This window comes from Malaclemys terrapin, chromosome 23 (assembly GCF_027887155.1).
Source record: "Malaclemys terrapin pileata isolate rMalTer1 chromosome 23, rMalTer1.hap1, whole genome shotgun sequence".
Classification (NCBI taxonomy): domain Eukaryota; kingdom Metazoa; phylum Chordata; order Testudines; family Emydidae; genus Malaclemys; species Malaclemys terrapin.
This window is the reverse complement of record NC_071527.1, coordinates 16,808,605-16,835,662: the sequence shown is the minus strand read 5'-3', so window position 1 is coordinate 16,835,662 and position 27,058 is coordinate 16,808,605. Positions and strand designations below refer to the sequence as shown.

General features: G+C 61.1%; 1 protein-coding gene across 1 annotated transcript; it reads right to left on the bottom strand.

Moving 5' to 3' along the window:
• Window positions 1-13,814: 13,814 nt before the first annotated feature.
• Window positions 13,815-22,857, bottom strand: FARSA (phenylalanyl-tRNA synthetase subunit alpha). Its single transcript, XM_054012442.1, has 13 exons — window positions 22,650-22,857; window positions 21,584-21,721; window positions 21,123-21,221; window positions 20,682-20,800; window positions 19,928-20,020; window positions 18,517-18,645; window positions 17,841-17,956; window positions 17,366-17,450; window positions 16,643-16,742; window positions 16,290-16,458; window positions 15,564-15,641; window positions 14,670-14,784; window positions 13,815-14,113 (listed from the first exon to the last, which is right to left on the bottom strand). The coding sequence occupies exons 1-13, from the start codon at window positions 22,815-22,817 to the stop codon at window positions 14,008-14,010; spliced, it is 1,515 nt and encodes a 504-aa protein (XP_053868417.1). The 5' UTR covers window positions 22,818-22,857; the 3' UTR covers window positions 13,815-14,007.
• Between the last annotated feature and the right edge of the window lie 4,201 nt (window positions 22,858-27,058).

Sequence of the window (27,058 nt, the reverse complement as noted above, 5' to 3'; positions counted from 1 at the left end):
AATGGCTTAGTCTCTAAGGTGCCACAAGTACTCCTTTTTCTTTTTTAAAAGAAATTCTAGATAGCCACAGATTTCTGGCAGGTTTCGGGTGCGTTGGGAGAGCTATTTGGAGAAGCATGAACATCATCTACCCTCACTTGTTGCTTTAGCCCCTAGGAGAGGCTCACCCACAAGAGATTTTGGTCTCTGTGGCTCAGAAGCACAGCGCATCCCCACATCTTGCTGTGTATGCACCTCCCTGGCGTTCTTCATGCCCATCTGAATGCAACAGGTTCCCACCAGTAAGAAATGAAAATAAACTGGCAGTTGCCAGCGGTGCTGAAAACACGATGATTATAGACAGAGACACTCTTGGTCTTATGGCGAGAGGGCTCTTTAATACAAATTTGCATGATTGTGTCCAACCAGGGGAGGCAACTTCTACTGAGATGTATTTGTCTGCTGCTTTTTAGAGTCCAGTTCTCCCCCTACCCCAATCCAATCTTGTATATGGGAAGTAGCTAGAAACCAGCAAGAGATGGTTAAACCATCTTGGCTTTGTTTTTAGTGCCTGCTTGTATTAAGGAAGCAAAGCAAAGACCCCACTGCTGTCTGGAACAGCTTAATAAAAATCCATAGATTTGTTCTACGTAACTTCTCCTATTTATGGCAATTCACATTATTCAATGCTTGCATTTCAAAGGCTAGTTAAAATTACATCAATCCTCCTGCTCAGAGGGATCTATGCATTTCTGTTTTAATCTAAAAGTTCTATGCCGTTTTAGAGGTGGGGAAACTGAGACACAAGGAACTGGAGTGATGTGCGGCAGAGTCAAAGTTTGAACTTGGGATATGATTCTCAGTTCCCTTGTGAGGATGGGGCCTTTAAGACAATGTGGCTGTCTCCATATTCTGAGGCTGTGCTGGGCCCTGTACATTACAGTGTCTTTGAGGCTGCTCTAGTTTATGCTCCGCTGCCAGTGGCCCCCCCGATGGCCTGCATTCTGGAGCCATTTCCACCCACCTTAAGCCTCCTTTATGCTACCGTTATCCGTGTGACTGAGAATCGAGCCCATTGAATGGCCACGGAGGCATCATGCTATCTACACACACACGGACATCTGAACAAAGGGCTTGTGTCAGTTCTTGGCGCCTCTCTTGTTAAGGATAGTCCATCCTCAGTTCTCCTGTCCAGGAATAACCATTTCAGATTGATCAAAGATCCAGTATTTAAGACCAGGGGATGCCTCACATGGATGTGTCATTGCCTTCATTTCTGTTTGCCTGATGACTTCACTTCGAATAAGAATCATTTAAAAAACTGTCCGTTGAAGAAGGCTAGGACTTCCAAATAGGTGTTTAGACCCCACTGAAATTCAATAGGAGGCTGGTGCCTTGTTCCAATATGGCAACTCAGGCCTGGTCTACACACAAAAATTAGATTGACCTAGTTACATTGCTCAGGGCTGTGAAAAAAATTGCGTCCAAGATGCCATCGTTAGGTCAACCTAACCCCCAGTGTAGACACAATGTAGAATTCTTCCCTTGACCTAGCTACCACCTCTCAGAATGATGGACTAATTACATTGATGGAGGAAAAAACCCGGTGCCAATGTAGTGCTTGTAGTGTAGTCAATAGCCTCAGAAAATCTCCACAAAAGTCCAGCTGTTTTACAGGAAGCAGGTATTCTGGCAGCTTTAACAGTCTAGGGAGGAGGGACTCAACAAGAAAAGAAGGCAGCAAGAGGACTAATAACGTTTATTGTCTTTCTGACCATAAAATAGACACTTCCCTCGGCCTTATCTGACAGCTCATCTCACTCCAGGGATCCTTGGACAAGAAAGGAACATTTTGTAAACAAACGTTTTGTGGCAAATATCGAATTTCACAGGTTTGGGCTTGAGAAGTTCAGCGTGATCCCTGCTCAGTAAGAACTTGTGAATGGTTCCCATCTGGGATTTGGGTGACATCACAGGCTGGTTCTTCCAGCTGGTGTTATTTTTACACTTGTAATCCACTGGTGCCTGGAATAGCAGCATCTTCTGCCTCACAAAACTGGGGTTGGTAGTTGGTTGCTTTTTCCCCCCTTCCCAGAGAGGATTTAAGATTTGAAAACTGCCACTTCAAGAAAGAAAAATCCACTCTGCCTGCATGCACGGGCCAGAAGGAATATGCTGAGCCTGCCCCTGGAGGAGCAGAGCACTAGGAATGCAGCAAACTGAGGGGGGGATGGCAGCATGGTAATCTTGGAGATGGAGGCCAGGGCGGCTGAGCCAAGCGTTGGCGGAGGGGGGAGTCGTGCTCAGAGATGAGCTTCGAGGTGTGGGATTTGGGGGTGTTTGGATCAGGCCTTTCTCCGAGGCATGCCATTTCAAAGTGCTGCTGTGCCTAACTGGGCTCCATGCAAATGGGTTTAGCAGGAGTGCTGAGTGAGCGACCAGATGGAGGCCCTGCTTTGCCTCACAGGGCCGTGCAATCGGCTTGCTCGGCAGGACTCGACTGGGAAGTAAGTCGCTGCCAGTTCCGATCCCCCCTGGGGTGCATATATTGCAGCAGCGTTAGCCCCTTTCACCCATGGCTCACACCACTTTAGACATCACTTCTGTAGCTGGACGACCGTATACACATCAAGATGGGTCTCGCTCTCTCTGCCCCCTCTGCTCTCCAGCACCTCAACCCCCTTGCTTGCCCAGGCACTCGCCAGGCTCGGCCCAAATCCGAAGGAGAAAGAGTCAAGTTTAGAGGCACCTCCCACCAGCTCCTTTCTTGAACATGCCAAGTTCAGCAGGTGTTTATTTCCCACGTGTCAAGTGTATCAGGCCTAATGCCCCGGGTGTGGGGACCCAGAGCAGAAGCTTCTCTTCTGAGCCTGGCATCTGTGCAGGGAGCAGCAGGGTGATATTTATAGCAGTGGAGGTGCCAGCATCTGATGTCTCAGCTTCTCACCTTGTCACCTAAATACCATTAGCAGCAGGTCGCCCTCAGCACTGCAGAGCCAGGTCGCTTTGAGAAGAAGGCTGGTTCTCTTGCGGTTCAGGCTGCTGGACTCAGATCAGATCAGATCCATCTGATCAGCGAGTCCATTGCCTTCTGGTCAACCTGAGATTGCTCTCTCTCTCATATCACGTCCCACTCCTTTATCCGCCGGCAATTCTGCCATCATTCTGCAGTGTCCCTGGTGGCAAAGGCTTGGACTACACTTCGAAGTGGTGATAGCGTTGCTGTGTCGGTCAGGGTGGGAAAAAAACATACCCGATGTAGCTTTGCCGACAAAGCCGTCAGTAGATGCAGCTGTGTTGACAGAAGAGGCCTTCTGCCAAGATAGCTAACGGTGTTCAGGCTGGTGGTCCCAAACCAATAAAAAAACTTGTATTGGTCTAGCTTGCGTCTACATCAGGGGGCTGGGCCGGCATAGCTATGCCAGTATGGGCTCCGTAGTGTAGACGCACCTGAAGAAGAGCCAAAACACAGCTGTGAGGAATACAAAGGGGATTGACTGATTTATTTTCAACTGAGGCTGCTGGACAGAGCTGACCCTGTGGTTCCCTCCGGCTCTTTAGCATCTCTGTCTCTCTTTCACCTCCATTTCATCAGACCTCCTGCAGTTTCCCTGTTTCCTTCCCTCTCACTTTCTTCAGGACACCGTGGGAATCGCTGTTGGGTGGAATTTGCTGAACCTTGGTAGCCAGAATGCACCCGAGTGAACCGCCAGTGAAAACCCTCCCACAGCCCACTGGGCCCTGCCCCGTCGAATCCCTACATCCGCCAGAGCACCAGGATCAGGCCCCTGCTTCATCCTGTGCTGGATCACGTCAGCTCCCACGTCTCCTGCCAGGAGAGCTCCATGCCGCCAGGCCTGCAGAGAGGCGCTGACACTGCCTCGTTAACACCCCTCTGCTCTTCGCACTCCCAGCTCGTCATCTTCCTGAGCAGCCGGAGGGGGGAAGCAGGAGGATTGGTGAAGTGAGGAAGAACAGCAGGGGCCCATCCTGTGCCCTGGGAGATTGCCATCCTTGCCTTCGCAGCCTCTGTGTCCCCAGTGCAGAGAGGCTCCTTACTGCTCCCACCTGGAAATTGTGCTCTGGAGCTAGTGATCCCAGCTTCACCCTCCAGCCCTTCTTGGGGAAAGGCTGGAGATCAAAACCTGACCACACTGGGTTCTGCCCGTGCAGCGACTCCCAAATTCAGCTCATCGTCGGAAGGCAAGTCTGGAAATTACCCCCCGCACCTGTAGTCTCGTGGTGTGTGTATTACGGTTGTGCCTCAGGCCCCACTCCGAGTCCAGGGCTGTACCGTGCTGGGCGCACACCGTCTCAGTAGACACCGAGTGGGAGGGGAAACTGAGGAACAGAGTTGCTCAAGGTCAGACAGCAGGGCGGGAAATGGAACCCAGGAGTCCTGAGTCCTCGTGCAGCGCCCTAGCCAATAAACCAGGCTGCCTCTTTCTAGACCTACTTATCCCCTGTCCCCTTCACTGGAATGGGGATGGGGGGGCTGCACTAGCAGGCTTTGCAGATGTCAGTCTTTCATTATAATAAATAATATGGGTCTTAGGGTTGCAAAGAAAACTCCCAGACCACGACTAGCTGACTCGAATGGCGGCTAGACAGCCAGAAACCACTAGCTAGCTAGATTCTCCCGAACTGCTGTGCAGTCCTGCTGTGCTGTTAAACAGCTGCCACGCTACACCTCAGAAGTGGCTGCATTTCATTGCTGTGTGAGCAGGGCCACCGAGAGTGGGTTCGGGCCCCGGTGAAAAAAAAATTTTGGGCCCCCCAGCAAGGGCGGACCAGCTAAACAGAGCCGATGAGAGGGGGGGAAGCCGGGCCCCGGTCCCCCTTCCAGACCGCCGGGCCCCGGTAATTTGTACCGGCTTCCCCCCCCCCTTGTCAGTACTGTGTGTGAGTGATTCCCTGTATAAACAGCTGCCATGTTCCACCCCAGAGGTGGCCGCATTTCAGTGGTGGGCAAACGATCCCTGTACTTGTTAGCGTTTGAACAGCAGTTTCCGAGCACAAAGCATGCTGCTATCCTTTGGCTGAGTGACGGATCCCATTTCACTAGCATGTATTTTACCTTATAGTTACATCACGCCTTGGGGGGGAACCCGCCTCATTTTCATCACTTCATGTAACGCAGCCGCGGCTCAGGCGGCAGGCGATCGCGGCGGTTTGGAACTGGACGTGTGGAAGGAAGGTTTGGAACAGAAGCTGCCAAGGGCCTATAGGAAAGCAGGATTTCACGATTCCCCAGACTGGGGTCTGTCCTGTGCTCTGACAGAGCCGTTCACTGGACCTTGTATGAACTGGTGATAGAACCCAGGAGTCCTGACTCCCAGCCCTCCTGCTCTAACCACTAGTCCTCGCTCCCCTCCCCAGGCCCAGAATACAACCCAGGAGTCCTGACTCCCGACCCTCCTGCTCTAACCACTAGTCCTCGCTCCCCTCCCAGAGCTGGAAATAGAACCCAGGTGTTCGGAGCAGAATTTCACACAACAAACCCCACAGCCCAGGTCTCCCCTTTGCAATGCCCCCTATGAACAGTCCCAGGCAGCCAATCACCCACAGCCCTGGTAATGACATAACTGAGTGGGTGGAGCCTCTCCCTTAATGCTCACCTCCAGCTGTCTGTTCTGATCGTTCCAGAGGGTCCGGCCGTGGCTGATTGCTCCAGGGACTCCCAGCTCCCCACCTCCCAGGCAGCGCTCCCGGCTGGGCCCAGCCCATCCACCGCCTGGGGGAAGCCACCAAGTGAGAACAGATGCACCATCAAGCCACAAGGCAGACGGAATCCACGCAGACCAGGTGAGAAAAGGGAATGGGGTCTAGTGGTTAGTGCACTGGGAGCCAGGACTCCTGGGTTCTAACCCTGGCTCTGGGAGGGGAGTGGGGTCCAGTGGTTGGTAGGGGGGGAGTCAGGACTCCCGGGTTCTAGCCCTGGCTCTGGGAGGGGAGTGGGGTCTAGTGGTTAGTGCACTGGGAGCCAGGACTCCTGGGTGCTGTCTCTGGTCCCAGGGGTGGGCTCAGAGCTGCAAGGGGCTCCTGGGAGTCAGGACCCCTACACCCGGTTCCTGTCCCCGGAGGTGGGGTCGCAGCAGGACAGTTAACAGGGGTTTGACTCGAGAGCTCTCTGGATGTCCTCGCCCGGCAGCCGCTCTGCTGCCCCTGGCGTTAGCTCCATGCCCTGTGCCACGGGGGAGTTATTTTAAACCTCATAAATCTGTGACTCCTTAATAGGTTCTTTTACTTGGAAAGCTTAGGGCCAGTCTCAGTGTTCGGCAAAGCCCTTGGCTCCTAGCACAGCCTGTTACGCAAAGGGAATTAGCCTGCTGTGCAGTGGGGAACCCCCCAGCCTCTGGCCCTTCTGGGGGCTCAGCCTAGGATGGGGGCCAGTAACAGGGCAGGGAATTGACCCTTGAACTGACCCTGTCTCCAGGTGGGGTCTGCGGCGCGATCTAGCCTGGGAAGTGTCTGGCCTGGTGTAGGACTGGCTGGGAGGGAGCCCTGGGCTGGGCTGAGCAGGGCAGGCCAGAGGGCACAGTGCTCCCGGCCGGCCTTTCTATCCCGGGCCTGCTCGAAGACCCACGGTTCGTTTTCTGGTCTCGGGGGCTTGCTCGCCCCAGCCGACAGGTGGAAGGGAAAGACCTGGAGTTGATCAAAAAAGTCAGAATAAGGGACACTTCATGACGAGGCCCCAGCCGAAATCCAGGGAGTGGGGTGGGGAGGACCCTCATGGCGCTGGGGGCTGCATGGATCCCCCAGCTGAGATCGCCCCCCCCCCCAGGGCGCCAGGGGCTGCATGGATCCCCCAGCTGAGATCGCCCCCCCCCCACACGGTGCCAGGGGCTGCATGGATCTCCCTGCTGAGAGCGGGGCCCCCCCATGGTGCCTGGGGCTGCACAGACAGATGCATCCCCAGCTGAGGTCAGGGGCCGCCCATGGTGCTAGGTGCTGCAGACGTGGTGAGAGACAGTCCCTGCCCCGAAGCCAGCTGGGCCTGTTCTCCCTGCTTTGCAGCCGCACTGAGGCCAGAGGCTGCCTCGCCCGCGGGGTGTGTGCAAACGCAGGGCTCAGTCCTGAACCCCGATGAAACCCCTTGGAACAGGAGGGTGCTAGCAGCCAGGCCCACCACTGATCTGACCATGCAGGGCCTGCTCCTGCTCCTGCCTGCGTGGGCCGAGCCCCCCAGACACTGAACCCAGCTCGGGGTGGGGGGGGTCCCACAGCCCCACGTCAGCCCTGGGCGGGCACCCGCTCTTGCGAGGGTGGTACCGCTGGCAGTAGCTGGCGTTAGGGTCGGGGTATTTGCCGTGGGGCAGAGAGCTGCACAAAGAGGGAGCTGGGAGCTCCCTGCTGTGGAGACAAGCTGGGCGCTGCGACCCCCAAGTGCCCCCGGAGGCAGATAACCAGCCCCCCCCCCCCGTGGGGTAGTTGGATGAGCTCAGGCTCGTGATTTGAGGGCTCATGATTTTGGAGCCTGGGGGTTGGCACCTGCAGGCGAACCCCTCCTGAGAAGGCCCAAGGGGGCAGCTCCAGAGCGGGCAGAGGCTGGCAGGGCCAGCTGGGTGCACTCAATGGGGGAGGGGTCCTGCCAGGATCGGAGCCACGTTTGGTAGAGGTTTTTTGGGGGGCAGGCCTGGTCTCTCCCTTGGTTCCCCCAGGATGGCTGGTGAGGGGCGGGCGGTTCTGCTGCGTTCTGGGGCCCAGGTGGAGGCGAGACCTGGAGCAGCAAAAGGGAAACAAAAGTGAAATTACCTCAGTTCGGGGGCAGAGCTGCTGGTTCTTCCAGCAAGACGGGCCCAGGGCCACATGACACCGGGGTGGGGGGGGTGGCGGGGGATCGTGATAGTCAATTGCCTGGGTGGGGGTATTGCTGCTTTGACGTCACTGGACTTTCCTTGAAAGGGGGGCCTGGGCTGGACCCCCACAGCAGACACGCTCCCCCCCAGGGCCTGGGACGGGCCCCCCCCAGCAGGCACGCTCACCCCGGGCCAGGCCCCCCCAGCAGACACGCTCCCCCAGGGCCTGGGCCAGGCCCCCCTAGCAGGTGCCCTCCCCTTAGGGTGCAACATTTTGGGGGTCGGGCTGCTTGTAACAGAAGCACTCGAGGAGCAGATCGCTCAGGGGCCCCGTTGTGCCCCTGCCCCAGAGCTTGCTGTCTCCAGGGGGAGGGGGACCCGCAGCTGGGAGGAGGGGGAAGGGTTTGGCCCCGGGGGCAGAGCCGACAGCAGGACCCAGCTCTGCGCTGCTGACTGGACTGTGCTGCCCTCAGGGAGGACAGTCCCACAGGCGGCCTAGCTGACCCCAGGCAAAGCTGCTCGGTCTCTCTGGGCCTCAGTTTCCCCGTCAGTAAAGTGAGGAGAACTGTTCTGCCTTGGCCGATTAGCTCACGAGCGCTCGCTCTGCATATGGGCAACGCCCGGCCTAATGGGGTCCCCAATCTCAGGGGGGGCTCTCTGTGGCCCCCAGCCCAGTGGGGGCCCTGATCTCAGGGGTCTGTCTGGCCCCCAGCATCATGGGGACCCCAATCTTGTGATTGGGTCTGTAGGCGGGAGTGTGAGCTTCCCCTGAGCCCCACCCGCCCTCCGGAGCTCCCAGTCGCTGCCCCCCATTGCTCTGGGGCTAACTAGCAGCTCATGGGGGATCAGCCAAAGGGGTGACAGGTCAGGCCTGAGCCCGGACCCAAGCACAGCCGGCCGGCACGCCGCAGGGGAGCGCCGGGGGGAACGGTCCTGCCGGGGCTGGGCAGGGCGGAGGGGTCAGTGATTTTCCAGCTCCGCCTGCTAGTGAGACCAAAATCCAGAGCACAAGGAAAATGACAAAGGGCCTGGGCCAGCAAGCGCAGGGTTAAACTCTGTCTGCTCCGCACCTGCCCAATCTGCAGCCCCCTCCCTCCGTTCGCCTGCCCCCAGGGTGGGGGGGAGCAGGTCCAGCGGTTACAGCAAAGCCTATGGAATCGGGATACATGGGCTTGACCACCTTGTCAGAGCAGGGGAGTGGGACTCCTGGGTCCTATTCCCAGCTCCAGCAGGGCAGGGGGGAAATGGACTGGGGGTCAGGACTCCTGGGTTCTTACCCCACCTCTGGGAAGGGAGGGTGGTCTAGCGGTTAGATGTGGAGCATCAGGACTCCGGGGTTCTTAGCCTGGAAGTTGTAGAATGAAGCAGTTAGAGGGAAGGTGAGTCATGACTACTGGTTCTGGTGCCAGCTTGGGGAGAGGAGTAGGGTCAAGTGGTTAGAACAGAGGATAGGGTGCCCGGACTCCTGGGTTCCATCCCCAGCTCTGGGAGGGGAGTGGGAGCTAGTGGGGGAGGGCTGGGAGCCCGGATTCCTGGATTCTATACCTGGCTCTGGCAGGGGAGTGATGTCAAGCGGTTAGAGCAGCAGACAGGGTGGCAGGACTCCTGGGTTCTCATCCCAACTCCTTGAAGGGAGTGTGGTCTAGTGGTTAGAGGTGGGGCCACGACTGGCTTTTTCTCCCCGAAGCAGGAAGTTGTGCAATGAAGCCAATAAGGAGGGGGTAGGAGGCAGGATTCTGGGGTTTGATTCCCAGCCATCACTGACTCACTACATGAGCCAAGCCCCACCCCTTGCCTCAGTTTCCCCATCCATAACAGGGATAACGAGACCTTTGTCCCCATGCTGCAGGCCATCTCCATCCACCCTGAAGCTCCCGCCCCAGGCGTCCGGGCGCCTCCCCGCCAGGGCATGGAAGCCGTGTCCGCCCTGCAACTCGTGAACCTGACCAGCCTCAACCGCACCGAGCCGCTGGGGCTCCTGTCCCAGCACTCGTCCGCCAACGAGCAGCCCCTGTACAGCGAGTACAAGCCGCCCGTCCGCGACCTCATCCCCCTGCCCAAGGCCGTGCTCTACCTCCTCATGGCCGCCCTGGTGGTGGTGGGCGTGGCCTACGCCATCGTGGGGCACCTCATCAAGGACCTGGCCCACGACCTTGTAGGTGAGTCGGGGCGGGAGAGACAGACGGATCCTGCTGGGCCCATCCTCCCTTGCTGCCAGGTCGGAGCACGAGGGCAGCCTCAACTTCCCCTGCCACGCTGGCGCTGTGGGGTGTTAAACAGCAGCCATGTGCCACCCCAGCACGAGGGACTCCTGTATGTCATAACCGCTCTGATCTAGCGCTTTTCCTCAGGCACCCGGGAAGGGTAGCAGCATTAGCCCCATCTCCCAGAAGGGCAAACCGAGGCCCAGACTTGTCCGAGGTCCGAGGTCACATGCAGGCTGTAGTGCTTCTGGTGAAGGGGAGAGAGTTCTCCCGCCGGCGTAATAAACCCACCGCCACAAACGGCGAGAGCTCTCGCCCGGCCAGAAGCGCCCGTGTGGACAGTGCTGGCAGCGGCACTGACATCGCGGGGGGGGGATATTCACACCCGGAAAAACAACCAGCCGACGTTCCAAAAGCTGCCGTTAAAACTCTTTTTTAAAAACTTGAAAACCATGGGGGGGGAGGGGGGGAATTGAGGCTTTTAGGTTTCAAATGCCCCCCACCCCCCAAAAAAAGTCTTTGCACCCAAGTGGGCTGATTACAAGCAGCTTGAAGCTAGGGGGTGACTGGGCCACAGAGAATGAGCCCCCGCTCCTCCTGCTGGGATCCTCCCCCCGATTTCTCCCCCCCCCCCCGGGAAGAGAAGAATCCTTCTCCCTGGGATGGGGGCCCAGGCTCCCCCCAAGCAGCTCAGGGCTGTGACCCAGGGGTCCCCCAAAAGGCTGAGAACCAGCCAAGCTGCCCCTGCAGGGGTGGAAGTGGCAGCTATAAAGACACTTGGAGAACTGTGCTCACAGCTCCCCTTCTCTAACCCCTCAACTCCACTCCCCTCCCAGAGCTGGGACAGAACCCAGGAGTCCTGGCTCCCAGCTCCCCTTCTCTAACCCCTCAACCCCACTTGCCTCCCAGAGCTGGGACAGAACCCAGGAGTCCTGGCTCCCAGCCCCCCCTGCTCTAACCCCTCAACCCCACTCCCCTCCCAGAGCTGGGACAGAACCCAGGAGTCCTGGCTCACAGCTCCCCTTCTCTAACCCCTCAACCCCACTCGCCTACCAGAGCTGGGACAGAACCCAGGAGTCCTGGCTCCCAGCCCCCCTGCTCTAACCACTCAACCCCCCTCCCAGAGCTGGGACAGAACCCAGGAGTCCTGGCTCACAGCTCCCCTTCTCTAACCCCTCAACTCCACTCCCCTCCCAGAGCTGGGACAGAACCCAGGAGTCCTGGCTCACAGCTCCCCTTCTCTAACCCCTCAACCCCACTCGCCTCCCAGAGCTGGGACAGAACCCAGGAGTCCTGGCTCCCAGCTCCCCTGCTCTAACCACTCAACCCCCCTCCCAGAGCTGGGACAGAACCCAGGAGTCCTGGCTCCCAGCTCCCCTGCTCTAACCACTCAACCCCCCTCCCAGAGCTGGGACAGAACCCAGGAGTCCTGGCTCCCAGCCCCCCTGCTCTAACCACTCAACCCCCCTCCCAGAGCTGGGACAGAACCCAGGAGTCCTGGCTCCCAGCCCCCCTTCTCTAACCACTCAACCCCACTCCCCTCCCAGAGCTAGGACAGAACCCAGGAGTCCTGGCTCCCAGCCCCCTTCTGTAACTCCTCAACCCCACTCGCCTCCCAGAGCTGGGACAGAACCCAGGAGTCCTGGCTCCCAGCCCCCCTGCTCTAACCACTTGACCCCACTCCCCTCCCAGAGCCAGGCTAGAACCCAAGAGTCCTAAATAGGAGCAGGATTGCTCGCCTCTGTTCTCAGCTTGGAGTGACCTCAGGTAAGTCACTTGTGCCTCAGTTTCCCCACACAGATGTAGCCTAAGAGCGCCTGAGAGGCTCAGAGTGCAGGGCTGAGGGGTGGTGACACAGGGTGGAGCTGGGGGGCAGGGAGACGTTCCCCCCCCCTCACTGCTGTCCCATCTCCCCCCAGACTGGCTGCTGGGGCCACAGCCTGACATGCCCGACAAGGAGAACGACGCGGACGCCGCGCCCCCCTCAGGGTTCTACCATGCGCAGCCCCCCGTGGCCGAGCCCCACAGCCCCGGCGAGGTGCACATCATGCTGCAGGGGGCGGCCCCGCCCACGTAGGGCAGGCCCCGCCCGGCAATGGACAGGAGGGGCTGACCCGGCGGGTGCACCCAGAGCCCAGCGGACTGCGTCGCCCATCAGCCCCACACGCCGCAGAGCCCAGAGCGGCCAGCAGGGGGGCTCAGCCCCGTCTCCTGTCGCTTTGTGTCCTGCACCCGGCGCCAACAACCCGGCTGGGGGAGTTCGGGGGCTAGTGAGCCCCCCCCCAGCAGAGCTGCCTCCTGGCTCTGTGGCTGTAACCCCCCAGGAGGGGGTCGGGACACAGGGGGGCAGGTCTGTGCTGGGGGGGGGGGGGGAGCAAGTCAAGACCTGGAGAAGGGAAGGGCAGGTGCTGCATACGGGCCCCTCTGACAGGGGGTCACAATGGGGGCCATTTCCCCCAGCCGGGGGGGAGGGCGGGGCTCTGCCCCAGCCACAAGCCCCAGGAACAGGGGGACACTTCGGTCTGGACACATACCCTGCCCCAAGGCACCTGCGGGGGAGGGGGCCCCCCAAGGCTCGGGCAGCATCAGGGCTGGAGCGGTTTGTAAAATAAAATATTGACGCTGAAAATTCCCCTTGCTCCGGTCGTTGGTTCACGCAGCCCTGAGCCCCACACGCCAGAGGGGGCTCCTGAAACAGCCCCGGGGTCAGCCCCCCTCACTCCCACCCCACAGCCCCCTGCTCTCCCAGCCCTGCCCCCCCCCAGCTCTGCCGGCGCCCCTCACTCCCGACCTGCAGCCCCTGCCAGCCCAGCCCTGCCCCTGCCCCCCCCAGCTCTGCCGGCGCCCTCACTCCTGACCTGCAGCCCCTGCTCTCCCAGCCCTGCCCCCCCCCCCAGCTCTGCCGGTGCCCCTCACTCCCGACCTGCAGCCCCTGCCAGCCCAGCCCTGCCCCTGCCCCCCCCCAGCTCTGCCAGCGCCCCTCACTCCTGACCCCCAGCCTCTGGCTAGCCCAGCCCTGCGCCCCCCTCCCCCAGCTCTGCCAGCACCCCTCACTCCCGACCTGCAGCCCCTACCCCCCCCCAGCTCTGCCGGCACCCCTCACTCCCACCCTGGAGCCCATGCTCTCCCAACCCTGCCCCCCCCAGCTCTGCCAGCGCCCCTCACTCCCGACCTGCAGCCCCTGCGCTCCCAGCCCTGCCCCCCCCCCCAACTCTTCCAGTGCCACTCACTCCCACCCCACAGCCTCTGGCTAGCCCTGCCAAGCCCTGCCCCCCCAAGCTCTGTCAGCGCCCCTCACTCCCGACCTGCAGCCCCTGCTCTCCCAGCCCTGGGTCCCTCTCCAGCTCTGCCAGTGCCCCTCACTCCCACCCCACAGCCTCTGGCTAGCCCAGCTCTGGGGTTGAGGTGAAGATTTCACTCCCATTCCCACCCATCCAGGCCCTGCAGAGGAAGTGGCCATAGGGCTCCCCCCAGCTCTGTGCTAGCCCCACCCCCTTTGAACAAAGCCCCCAGCACACACCCCACGCAGGGGGTGGGGGTCAGGAAATCCCCCCCCCCACACACATGCTGCCCTGCCCCCATCATGTGGGGTGCAGTCACCCCATGTACAAACAGGGCTGGGAGGGAGAGCGCCCAGGCCTCTGCACTAACCCCTACACCCCACTGCCCGCCCACAGCCAGGGGAGAACCTGGAGTCCTGACTCCCACCCCAACCAGGGCCCCGCGCCAGGAACTGGACCCAGGAGTCCTTCCTCTCCACCCCTGAGAAGGAGCGTGCTCCATGGGGAGGGGGCCCCGCCCCCACCCCTTCCAAACAGAGCCGAGTCGTCAGTCCAGACACCAGCCCTTTATTGGGGCGCAACAGGCTGCAGGCGCCGGCCCGGGCAGCTCTGCCGGGTCCCCCAGAGGGGAGGGCGGAGCAGGGGCCTGGACGGAAGGGGGCACAGCCCCGCCCAGTTGCAGAGGGGGAGGGGCGCCCCCGGAGCGAACACTAATAAATATGGGGCCGGGCAGGCGGCGGGAGCCTACGCGTCCAGGCGGCAGAGCGGGCCGTCGTACACCATCTGCAGGTTCACCTTGTGCCCAACCAGCTCCCGGATGTTGTTGATGCCGTATTTGATCATGGTGGGGCTGGAGGAGAAGGCGGGTGTTAGGCGGGTGCAGCCCTGCTGCTGGCCCCCCGTAAGGGACCCCTCCGCTGGGCAGCCGAGGGCACAGGCCGAGCATGTCCCCAACCCCAGGAGAGGAGGGATCCCTCGCCCAAGCTCCGCCGGTGCCCCTCAGCCCCGTTAGCCCAGCCCTGGGCTCCCGCCCCACAGCTCTGCCAGTGCCCCCATTCCAGATCCAGAGAGCTAGGCTGTTGCTGGCTGGAAGCCCCCTGGGCCCCAGAGCTCCGCCCGGGCTCTGCAGACGCCCCCTCCTGCAGGGGCAGGGTTACACGGGGATTAGCACAAGTCGTTACTATCTATGGGCAGTGGCGGGCGCCAGGTGGGCACAGGGAGAGGAGTTGGGAGCTGCCTTGCAGCCGTGGCACACGCTGGGGTCTCCATCCCCTTCCCAGCATGGCCAGCCCTATGGCCCCCCACATTAGCAGGAGCTGCGAGGGGCCCTGACTGCCCCCACTGGCACCCTCAAAGCCGCCTGTGAACGCACGCGTGCCCACCCCCTCCCCCCGCGTCCTCCTCACCGCTCCAGAGAGAGGCCCCAGGCGATGACCGACACGCCCTCCGGCAGCCCCATCGGCAGCAGCATCTCCGGGCGGAAGATCCCCGAATTACCCACCTCCACCCACTTCTGGAGCCCTGTAACGGGAAGGGAGATGGCAGCTCGGTTAGTCCCGGCCGGGCCCTCTGAGCTGGGTGATGGAGCCGGGGGAGAGACACTCCCAGGCCGCTCGGTTAGTCCTGGCCGGGCCCTCCGAGCAGGGCGGTGGAGCCGGGGAAGAGACGCTCCCGGGACGCATGGTTAGTCCCGGCCGGGCCCCCTGAGCAGGGCGGTGGAGCCGGGGAAGAGACGCTCCCGGGCCGCTCGGTTAGTCCCGGCCGGGCCCTCCGAGCAGGGCGGTGGAGCCGGGGGACAGATGCTCCCAGGCATCTAGAGAAGCAACTGGAGCAGATGGTTCTGTTCTGAGTGGGATCCAAGGCCCTACCATGGGGCCAGGGCTGCCGGCCCAGCCCCCACCTCAAACCCTGACCCCTTTGTGTCTGTGGGATTGGATGTGGGGGGCTGAGCCCACCTGGGCTGGGCTCAGCAGGTCCCTGGCCTGGCTGCTGGGCCAGGCACGGCTGCCCAGGGCGCGTCTATGGAGAGCAGGAGCCTCGCAGCGCCAGCCTGCCAGGGGGAGGGGACCCCCCTGCTGACCCCAGGGCCTGACTTAGGGCCTCTCGCCGCCCAGGGCTGGTTTGTGCGGCTCAGGATCAGGGAACCCCTTGATTCCCGGGGCAGGAGACGCTGCAGTGGGCACCACGGCTCCTCCTGAATGGGGGGCCTCATGCCACCCCAACCTGCAGCTCCCTCCTCCGAGACCCTGGAGCTGCCCCGCCCCCACCCCCGGCACGAGAAGGGGCTGGCGCCCCCTCACCTCGGTGGTAGCTGAACACCTCCATGCTGGGCTCCGTGTAGGGGTTGTAGGCCGGCTTGAAACGCAGCTGGCTGATTCCTGCCGAGAGACGGGCCAGTGAGAACCTGCGGCCAGCCGGGCCCCCCCACGGCCTCGCCGGGCCCCCCGCGGCCCCCCACACGCCCTGCCCGGGCCCCCCGCACGCCCTGCCCGGGCTCTCCACGGCCTCGCCGGGCCCCCCGCGGCCACCCCACGGCCTCACCGGGCCCCCTCCTCCCTGCAACCCACAGCCTCACCGGGCCCCCCTGCAGCCACCCACACGCCCTGCCCGGGCCCCCCACAGCCTTGCTGGGGCCCCTCCTCCCTGCACCCCACAGCCTCGCCGGGCCCCCTCCTCCCTGCACCCCACGGCCTCGCTGGGCCCTCCATCCTGCACCCAACCCACAGCCTGCCGGGGCCTCCATCCTGCACCCACCCCCTAGTCTGCCAGACCCCATGTCCCCTACTGCATCCCCACCCTGCCTGGCACCCTGCCAGGACCCTCCTCTGGTGCCTACTGGTGGCAGCCGCTCAGCCCTGGATTGGGCTTTGCCCAGGGCGTTCGCTGGCAGCTGCTACCGCTGAGTGCCCCCAAACACCAGCACCAGCCCCCCTACCAGGGACCCCCATGCTGCCAGCTCCGCGGGGAGGCCGGCTTACCTACCCATCCGCACATGGAGCTCTGCCCCCCCGGCAACGGGCACGTACCCAGTTTGGTGAAGAACTCCCTCAAGGTGCCCATGAGGTCCCCCAGCGTCAGGCCGTAGTCGGCCACCACCCCCTCGATCTGGTGGAACTCGGCCAGGTGGGTGGCGTCCAGCGTCTCGTTCCGGAAGACCCGGTCAATGGAGAAATACTTGGCGGGGGTGAATTTCTCCTGGGGGGGGGTGGGGGGGGAGAGCAGGAAAGAGAGGTATCAGTCAGCCCCAGCCCATCCCCTGCCCACTGCGGCATGGGATCCCAGCCCCCGGCCCCTTGAGCCCCAGTCACTGGGGGCAGCAGGGGATTGACCCTGCACAGCACGGGCACAGTGGGGGAGGGGGAGCCGTGGCACCTCCCACCTGCTGGGCCAGCCGGTAGAGCATGCGGGCGCTGACGGCCGTGGTGTGCGTCCGCAGAATGTTCTTCCGCGCCTCCTCCAGCTTCCAGTCGTATTTGTACCTGGGGGGGACGAGACCGGGACACGCTGGGCGTGGGCAGGGAGAGCTCCCATGGCACCAGGCTGCGGGGGGGCAAATTGCTGGGGGAAGGGGAGGGCAGAACATCCCCCCCACCCCACCCCACAGTTCCCCCAATGCAGGCAAGCTCCCAGCTGAGTTTATGCATCCAGGCGCCAAAGGGTTAAGCAGCAATGCGGAAGGGGAGCTGCCCCAGACCACAGGAGCAACCTAGAGTGGAGAGGCCCCGAATCCCATTCCCTGCCCCCCAGCCAGGCAGCCCCCCCAGCCTGGGCTGGTCAGAGCCAGTGTCCCCTAGAGAAGAAAGACCTCATGTCCCCATCCCCGCCACTCTGAGCCAGCCAGTCCCCCCACTCGGGGGGCTGGTTCGGAGCCAGCCAGTCCCCCCACCCCGGGGGCTGGTTCGGAGCCAGGGCCTCTAGAGGGGAAAGGCCCCGTGCCCCCATTCCCCACCCCCCTGAGCCAGCCAGTCCCTGCAGCCCTGGGGCCAGATCACAGCTAGCGCCCCCAAGTGGGAAAGGCCCTGTGTCCCATTTCCCACCCCCACCCCGAGATTAGCCTGTTCCTCTGGGCTCCAAGCCCAGCCGGCCAGCGGGGGACGCTCACCCCTGGGAGCCGTAGCCTCCTTGCGAGTGGATCTTCTTCACTCTCTTCAGATAGTCCATGGGGAAACCCGTGGCTTCGGCGGGATCTGGGGGGAATCCAGGAGGCGCACAGGGGGCTGAGCCACCAGGGAACTGGGGATGCTAGAGGGTCTGGGAGGGGGCCCAAGGGGCAGCAGAGGTGGCAAATGGGGCTAATGTGGGTGAAAGATGCTGAAACCCCCCCCCCCGATTTGGGTGAGCTCCCGGCACCTCACTGCACCCCAGCCCGGGGGGGGGGGGGGGGGAGATTGGGACTCCATGCACTCCCCACAGCGCCTCTGCCAGCGCCACTGAGATGAGGAGCCCTGGCCAGGTAGGGACTGGTGGAGACCCTGCAAGCTCGCACAGGAGCCGTTCCCCCACCCTGGGGCGCAGGCGGTGCCCCCTAGAGGGCGGCGGATAGGCCGGCCGGCAGCAGGGGCTGGCGGCTGACTGACCCTGCAGGAAGAAGGTGTCGTGCTGGTCGCGGGCCGGGTGCTGCTGCGGCTGGAAGAGGGCGTCGAAGTTCCAGAAGGAGCTCTCGATGAAGTTATTGGTGGGCATTTCTGTGAAGCTGAGCGAGACACGGGACCAGTGAGCACCCCCCGCTCGAGCACGCAGGGCAGTCCTGGTACTGTGTGGGCACTGCCCCCCACATGGGCAGGGGCACAAGGCCTCTGGATGGTGAGAGGAGACGTCACAAGAGGAGCCCAGAGCAGCTTCCTCGCGCACCCACCCCCTGGGGGACGGCACCGGGCAGCCCCACTGGGCACAGAGAGGGGAGTGACTTGCCCAAAGCTACCCAGGAAAGGAACAGCTGAGCCAGGACTCCTAACTCCCTGCCCCCCCTGCTCTAACCCCTACACCCCCTCCCCTCCCTGAGCCATGGAGAGAACCCAGGAGTCCTGGCTCGCAACACTGGCGATCATGCTGAAGGGAACAGTCCCGGGCCGGACTGATTGGCACCTCTGTCTCCCTGCCCCTCCCAAAGAAGAGGGCTGGCAGCAGCTGTGCAGACCCTGGCCGGTACCACCACTGCAGGACATGCTCTGCATTCTGCACCACTGCCCCCCAGGCAGACGCCCCATGCCAACCGCCAGGGTAGGGACTGAAGGGGCACACGCGGCTACTCACCCCATCTCGAGGAAGATCTGTCTGAACTGGGTGCGGACCTTGAGCAGCGGGTGGAGGTGCCCGCTCTCGGGCATGATCCCCAGCGCCTCGAAGTTGTACGCCTTGAACTTCAGGTCACGCCATGAGCCGCTGTGGACGAAGGGTGGGGAAAGGTCACGGGGGCGAGCCCTGGGGAACTGACTGAGCGAGTAACAGGCCTTGTACAGCACCTTCCACCCAACTATAGTCCACAGTGCCACTGAAATGCAGTCACCTCTGGGGTGGAGGGCAGCAGCCAGCCAGCACATAACAGTGGGGACAAGAGGACCCAGGCCACAGCCAACGTCCATGCAGGGCAAGGCTTGTCTGAAAGCCCACATGGGCTTTGTACATCTACCAGTGACGGGAGGGGGGGCCAGGGGATTTGAACCCGCAGCGAACGTGGAGGAAAACCTGGCGCTTGGAGCCCAGAGAATGGGGCAGAGTCGCCATTTCAGCCATAGCTGGAAGCGGGTAAAGAGGAAGCAGTGGGAGCTGCCGGGGCAGGAGGGAGAATCGGTTGTCATCAGTTTCACACTCCCACCCCCGCCATGACCAGTCAGCAAGTACAGAATAACTCCACCTGCTTCCTGAGACAACAGCCCCCACCTCCACCCCCCTCGCCAAGTGGGGAAACGAGCTCTCCCTGAGACACTGGGAAGATGCTCACACATTCTGTACCCCCCACACCCCATGGCCGCCTAGCCATCGGGACCCCTGCCCCATGGGCCCTGCGGTACTGGCACTCCAAGCTGCTCAGGTGACACCAGCATCCCCTCACCTCCACGCTCCCCGCCCGCCCAGGAGCGACCCTAGTGTCTAGACACTGGGGAAGGGCGAAGGCTGTCAGGAAGTCGAGAGATTTTAGTTCAGAAGTTGTGGTCGTGGCTTGTTAACGTTGCAGTCTTGGTGAGGTCGGTTCCAACGCCATCAAACCCCATGTTCCACCCCCCATCCAAAACCATACAAAAGTGGGGGGGTATTGAGTGGTGTTGTGACCCCACACGCCAAGACAAAACACCACTCACATCTGGCCCGAAGGGGAGGCTGGGCCAAACCTGGGTACGTGGATTTGTGACCTGCCGCGCAGGGCCACAGCCACCACTCAAATGTGCGGCAGCCATAACCCCCCCCACAGTTCCTGCAACTGTATCACAGCTCCCCATGTTCTTACAGCCTCGTTCATGGCCTTTTAAACAGCGCGCGAGCCCACTGGGGGCGCCCCCGTCTGCCATCACAGAAGCCACAGAGCCCTGCCAGGGCCGGCCCTGGCCATTTGCAGAGAGATTCCAAAGAGCTACGTTTACGTGTGCGCTGCGTCAGCTCCCCCACGTGCCCAGCGCAGCGCGGAGAGCAAGGCCGCAGGCTCGGACGGAGGCAGCGTGCGCCTCACCTGGCGAGCATCTCCGGAGTGAGGTCCGTCTCCTGCTTGGTGACCGTGGTGCTGAAGGCGCTGCCTTTCCGGATCCAGTAGGTCTTGATGATCCTGTACCCAAGAAGGGAAGCGGAGAGGTGACCCCCGCGGGAAGCCTAGCGCCGAAGATCATCGCTTGGGACTGGGAGAAGAGCCCAGCAGAGCCAGGCAGCCCATTTGCCTAACGAACCACATTGGGCCCTTGGGACTTCTACTGGCTGCCCAGCTCCTCTAGACGACAAATCCCAGCGTGACCCATTCCGTCTTCGCTGGACGCAGTGTCCGAGCGGGCTGCACCCACGCCGGCTGCTACAATCCACGAGCCAGACCACAGCCGGGCCTCGGCAGGACTGGACGTCCCGGCTGTGGGCCCAGCAGTCAGGCTGGCAAAGGCAAGGGGCTGGCTAAGCAGCACCGCCTGGGGGGGGTGGGGGGCTGTCAGACACGGCAAACTTCCCCACCACTGCAGGAGAGACCAGAAGCAGGGGCCTGGAGAGTGACTGGATTAGGGACACTGCCCAGATGCAGTGGGAAACAGACCCACCAGCTGCTGCCCTCTAGTGGGGAGAGGGGAATGTGCACCCCACAGGGGCAATCAGACCCATGCCTACTCCCTGAGCACAGGGGAGCCCCAGCACCCCACATTACTGCTGGGGAGAATCCTCGACTCCCGACCGTGCTGCAGCAGCAGAGGGATCCAAGCCAGGGGAGGGGACGGGGGGGCTCAGCTCACACTTCCATCAGGAGTTTCCGCTTCTTCAGTTCGTTCCTGTCTTTCTCCTCCAGGCTCTCAGCCTCTCCCTGCTGTACCAGCTGCAGCTTCTCCCGCACCGAGTCCTGCACGCTCTCCACCTGGGGGACAGGAGAGCAGCAGTGAGCACCCCCCAGAGGCGCGCAGCTGGGTGTGAGAGCAATCCCCCATCCCCAGCAGGGCAAGGGAAGCAGCCTTCACAGGTGCCCAAGGCAGCCTGGCCCAGCGGAAGCCAGGGACTTAGTCGGCTTGAGCTGTGACAGCACCGTGCCGTTCCTAATGACAGAGGGTGGAAGAACCTTGTACATTTCTGTAGTGCCTTTCAGCCCAGGGGTCCAACCGCCTGGCCTGCAAGAGCTAAAGAGTCTCTGCTTGGCCCAGGTGGGCCCGGCTTGGAAATCTCCCTTCTGACGGAACACTCACAGCCCGGAAGATGCGTGGGCCACCGTCCGCGTTCTTGTCCAGCCGCAACCACTTGTTGGACATGGCCTTGCTGAACCCCACTTTCCCGCTCGGCAGTTTCTGCAACGAGACACAAGGGAGATTTCAGATCCAGGCGGAGCAGAAGAGAAACACCCCCAGGGAAAGGGGGGACAAGCAGGAATTCTGCCCCCCATCCCAGAGCTCAGAGCTGCTTACAGGCACTTGGTCAAACATCACAACCACCCTCATGGGGAAGGCCAGAGTCATCCCAATTTTATAATGAGACCCAGGCTTCCCAGCCCCCACCCGCTCCACTCACTAGCCCCACTCCCCTCCCAGAGCCAGGAAGAGAACCCAGGAGTCCTGACTCCCAGGCTGCAGAACATAGAAGAACAGCGAAGTTCTGGCAGAAGATGAGACGCTGAAGACGTGAGGCATGGGGGATGGGAAGTCAGCCTCACCATCAGCTCGCTCTGGGGCAGCCCTTCGGCAGGGATGCTGTCAAAGACACGCGCCTCGTGGCTTCCCTCCTGGACGATCTCCTTCCCCTCGGGTGTCAGCTCCCAGCGTTTAGAGGATCGCTGCTCAGCCTCGATGACCTGAGGGGAGCACACAGGGGAGCTGTGAAGTACGGGGTCTGTCACCCTGGATCAGAGCCAAGGCCCATTTAAGCCCAGTATCCTGTCTCTGACAGTGCTCAGTACCAAGGGCTTCAGAGGAAGTCATGAGAGCCACACAGCAGGCAGGGAGGGGTAATTTGCCCCCATGAAGGTCTCCTCCTGTTCCCTCCTAGACTGGGCAGCATGAGGTGTTTTTATCCCTTCTGGGATTCTTATTTTAGCATCAGCAATCGCCCTTCAGTATATTTCTGCTATTCCGCTTTGAATCTGCTGTCCTGAAGGCCACCTCGACGTGGCCCTCCCCTCCCGCTGCCCACCTGTCCGCCCAAGCTCAGCAGTGGCCTGCTAAACCCAGGGTTGTGAGTTCAATCCTTGAGGGGGCCACTTAGGGACCTCGGGCAAAAATCAGTACTTGGTCCTGCTAGTGAAGGCAAGGGGGCTGGACTCGATGACCTTTCAGAGTCCCTTCCAGTTCTAGGAGATAGGTATATCTGCCCCCTGGGAACCCCTCCGCCCCCTGGGACCCCCTTCTCCCCCCACTGCCCCTCCCCCTGGGAACCCCTCTGCCCCCTGGGACCCCCTTCTCCCCCCACTGCCCCTCCCCCTGGGAACCCCTCCGCCCCCTGGGACCCCCTTCTCCCCCCACTGCCCCTCCCCCTGGGGACCCCTCCGCCCCCTGGGACCCCCTTCTCCCCCCACTGCCCCTCCCCCTGGGACTCCCTCCCCTCCCCTCCACTGCCCCTCCCCCTGGGGACCCCCTCCTCCCCCTGGGACCCCCTCCCCTCCACTGCCCCTCCCCCTGGGTACCCCCTTCCCTCCACTGCCCCTCCCCCTGGGAACCCCACCCCTATAGCCCCTCCCACCCCAGCTCCACCCCCCCACACACACAGCCCCCCCCCGGCCCTACCTCCCCCAGCGCCTGCAGGCTCTTCACGGCCCCCACCAGCTGCTGGTGCTCCAGGCCCAGCGCCGCGGCCGCCTCCAGGCTGCCCAGGCCGCCGCCCCCCGCCCGCTCCAGCTGCTGCAGCAGCAGCTCCGCCAGCGCGGGCCCGTCCGTCGCCATGGCGGGGGACATCCCTGCCGGAGGGGGCGGGGCGGGGAAAAACCGGCTGACCTCTCGCCCCGGAAGTGTTGGCGACAAAACACACCCACTTCCGGGGGATAGGGCAAGTCTCTCATTACCACGCGGTGGCCGCCATTTTCAGTGTGGCACAAAAGGGGCGGCCCAACTCGGACGCCATCTTGGGCGCGGCACGAATCGATCGACGAGCGGACGGACGCCATGTTGAGTGTGGCAATAAGGGCAACCTCGTGAGGGCCGCTTGGTGGCTGCCATCTTGAGTGTGGCATAAAAGGGCGCCTGCTAAGGCCTCGCGGCCACCATCCCTGAACGTGGAAGGCGGGAGTAGCTCGTGTCAGGTGCCATCTTGAGTGTGGCAAATTGGGACGGCGGCAAATCCCAGTCGCCACCTTGCGAGCGGCAGGCAGACAAGGGTCTCAATGGCCGCCATCTTGAGTGTTGCAGCTGAGCCGCCATCTTGGGTGTGGCAGCGCCCTTCCCATGAGGCCTCATCCCCAGCTGTGGGGTGGGTGTGGGGCCTGGAGGGGGGAGACAGGGCAGGCTTGCGCAGGTGGGTAGATTCAGGGGGTCACTGGGGCCTCCAGAGACATGACACAATGGCATGGCCTGAGGATGATGTCATGAGGGGCTTGGTTACCACAGCAACAGGCCCATCCCTCCCACCCGAGTGTCTGTGACATCAGGTGAGGCATTTGGTTACCATGGTGATGGGCCCATCCCACCCACCTGGGCAGCTGTGACATGGCGTGAGGTTGGCATGAGGCACTTGGTTACCATGACAACATGTGTCTCACCCTTACTGAGGCGCCAGGAGGCCATGCGGTGAGGACGCACTCCATTGCCATGGCGATGGGCCCAAGTTATACGCCAAGGCACCTGGTTACCATGGCGATGGGCACAGGCTAGTCACCTTGGTTGTTGCCTGAGGATATTACAGCACAGCTGCCACGGGTGGATGTTACCATGTATCTGGGCTGAGACTCCTCCCCTTTCTGCTGTGCAGCGCGGCCTGGTGCTCTCCAGCCCAGAGGTGGCTGCATTCCAGCAGCACTGTGTGTGCACCAAGCGTGCGAAACATCCGGTGCTACTGAAACCAGAGGGCTGCTTATTCACGCGTGCCAACAGGGGGAGCGCAGTGCTGTCAACTCCAAGCATCCAAAAATCACGAGTCAGGCCTCGAAAATCATGAGATTGGCTTAAAAATCATCTTTTTTTTAAAAAGTACATTTTGGGTTCTTTTCCTTTGCCTTCTCATGTCTGAGCCTTTCGGCCGCATTCAGGTTACATTTTCAATCTTTTCTCCACAACTACAAGGTCAAGAAACTCTCTTTCAACGAAAGCTGCAGTTCTCCTGTAATCCCATGACTCTGGGAGCTGGCGCTTTAAGACAAACCCCAAAGATCATGAGACTTGTGATAAAATCACCTAAAGCGGCAACCCAGACACGAAGATGAACAGCAGTTCCTCTCTATGGGCAGCCTTAGAAATTGTCAAGATAATGATGGGTGTTGAATCATGATGGAAACAAAATCTGTTTGTTAAATACCAGGCAGGGGGTGTGCCAGACACCCTCCCCGCACCGTGGCAGATGGAAACCACAGCTGGGCAGCGGGCAGCAATTCAATGTAGGCTCCATGGAAGTTTAATCCACCTGGGGCCTCCTGGTAGGTGTAATTACAACTTCCTGCTGGCTAAACACAGCTTGTTTGCTTATGGGCGAAGCTAGCTAATGAGTTCTAGCAATAGAAAGTGAATTCAGGTGCAGCCCAGCCATTGGAAGGGCAAGATTCACTGCCCCCTACCAAGGTGCCGCTTCCCTATCCTAGAGGGAAGAGAGCTCACTCCTGGCTCACTCGCTCGCCACGCCCTCTGCCAACACTGCTAAACCGGGAGCTGATTTGTGCTAAATAAACTGCCTTTTTGGGTGTTGCAGGCACCTGTCCCACGACCAATTTGGCTAAGCCCCAGCAAACTCATATCACGTGGTGGGGGCACCAGATGGGAACGGGCTCTGATCGCTCCTGGGCCGGATCTGAAGTGGCAGCGTAGCCGTGAAAGGTTCTGAATCCCTCCCCCCTAAGTCTGGGGTTCTCCAGCGGGGGTCATAACAGGTGCTGTGGTGATGCTGCAACCACCTTGCCCTTCCCATAGTGAGCAGGAGGGGTGTGTGGGAATGGTCCCAATATGGGAACGGTTGGGAATACCTGCCCTAAACAATGCAGACCCCTAAAAAACCCTCCAGTCATGTCAGAGCTCTTGATATCTCAACGGAGACATATCTTCAGCGCTGCCAGAGATGAACCCAAACAGTGGGTCCTCTACGGGACCCCGTGGGGGCTGACAACGGAGACTGCCCCTAAACCCTGCAGTGATGCGTGTGGGGGAAGTCTCCCCAAAGGAAAGGTGGGAACCCCATCACTCAGAGGACACTTAAAGCGAGGAACAGGCAAGAACAGACGGCAAGGGGACAGGAATCTGGGTGCAGGATCTAATGACCCTTTCCATCCCTCGTGAGTGGAGCAGCTGACCCCAGCAGAGGACTCTGGATCTCAAGAGCTCATCGCACGGGCTCCAAACTCATTTGAGATGCCGGCTGCTTATTCTGCCTCCTCCCTAAACGTGCCCCCCTGGGTTTGTGAGTTGGGTGTGAGATGCTCAGGGCTCCCCTTGCCTGATCCCTAATCACTCAGCGGAGACACCCCCCCAGGTGGGCCTGGGAAGTCAACTGCACTTGACAGTTGGTCTGGGATGTTTTGTTCTCCAGGGTCCTGGGGGCAGGAGGGGGGTCGCTGTGGAGGAGCGAGTGGGCAGTTCCCATGGCTCAGTTCTGCCCCTTCCAGCTGATAAAAGGTTTCAAGGACAATTTCAGGAGCAGCCTCTCCCCCCACCCCGGAAGCTCTGAATGAATGGAAGAGACTGTAAAGGGCCCCTGGGCATATTTGAGAAATGAGGCCCTGCCCCCTGGTGGTCAGCACTGGTGCTGCGGTGTTGTCCCAAGGGTCAGGGCGTTAATTGGCACCCTGGTAATTAGGTCCCACCTGCCAAGGAGTCCCCATCCCACACACTTGCAGTTTCATTTGGCTCCAGGAGTTTCCCTCTGGTATTTCCAGATTCTCTGGTAACTAAATTTAAAACAGGGGAGTGCGAGCTCTCTTCTGGGAGAGAGGCTACAGATTAGAGCAGGGTTCCTGGGTTCTATCCCTGGCACTGGGGCCTAATGTATTAGAGAAGGGTGGAGCAGGGAGCCAGGACTCCTGGGTTCAGTCCATGGCTCTGGGAAGGGAACGGTGTATAGAGGGTTAGAGCAGGGGTACTGGGACCTAGGACTCCTGGATTCTATTGACAGGTTTGGGAGGGGAGTGGGGTCTAGTGATAGGAACAGGGAGTCAGGACTCCTGGGTTCTACCCTGGCTGTGGGAGGGGAGTAGGGTCTAGTGGTTAGAGCAGGGGTGCTGGGCACCAGGAGTGATTGGAACAGGGAGTCAGGACTCCTGGGTTCTGTTCCAAACTCTGTGAGAGGAAGGGTGGTGCAATGGTTAGGTGCTAGTGTGGGATTTGGGAGGCCTGGGTTCAAATCTCTGCTCTCTCCCAGGCTTGGGTGGGCACGTCTCTCTGGCTCACATCCCCAAAGGTGGCTAGGCTCTTAACGTCCACTGAAATCCGTCTCATGATCCACTGCCCTTCCCCTCCACTCATTCCATTGAGTTTGGTGGAAGTTAGGAGTCTAAATGCCTTAGGATTAATGGGGGATAATGGGCTAATTACAGCCTGGGAGGTGCTTTTGTTTGGGTTGCCATCAGGGCGTGGCGCTGGGGCAGGTGGTCTGGATTCACGGTAACTTCCTTGGTGCAGCCCTAGTGAGAGGGCTGGACAGTAACACCGGGACAGAGGCTTTGAGCCTTAGGTGGCAAAGCAGGACCAGCTACTAGTGGGTGTTCTGTTCTCCTGGAGCTACAGACAATGGACAGGTCAGTGGGTGAACGTAGTCCTCTCCCAGGGCTGGGACTAGAGCCAGGAGTCCTCCGTTCCAGACTCCTCTTATCCCCATGGCTCCTTTCAGAGCTGGGAGTAGAACCTGACTCCTAGTCCCCTCCTAGAGCTGGGAATTGAACCCAGGAGTCCTGATTCCTAGCTTCTCCCCTCACCCCCACAGCTGGGAATAAAACCGTGTCCCGACTCCCATTTCCCTTCCCCTGCTAGCCCCCACTCCTTCCCAAGGACTAGAGACCCGGAGT

Excerpts from the sequence above, each read along its gene's own strand:
- FARSA (XM_054012442.1), bottom strand. The coding sequence starts at position 22,817 with ATGTCCCCCGCCATGGCGACGGACGGGCCCGCGCTGGCGGAGCTGCTG. Across the intron at positions 20,801-21,122 it reads GCCCACGCATCTTCCGGGCT|GTGGAGAGCGTGCAGGACTC; the intron begins GTGAGTGTTCCG and ends CCTGTCCCCCAG. Across the intron at positions 18,646-19,927 it reads ACTCCGGAGATGCTCGCCAG|CGGCTCATGGCGTGACCTGA; the intron begins GTGAGGCGCACG and ends CTTCGTCCACAG.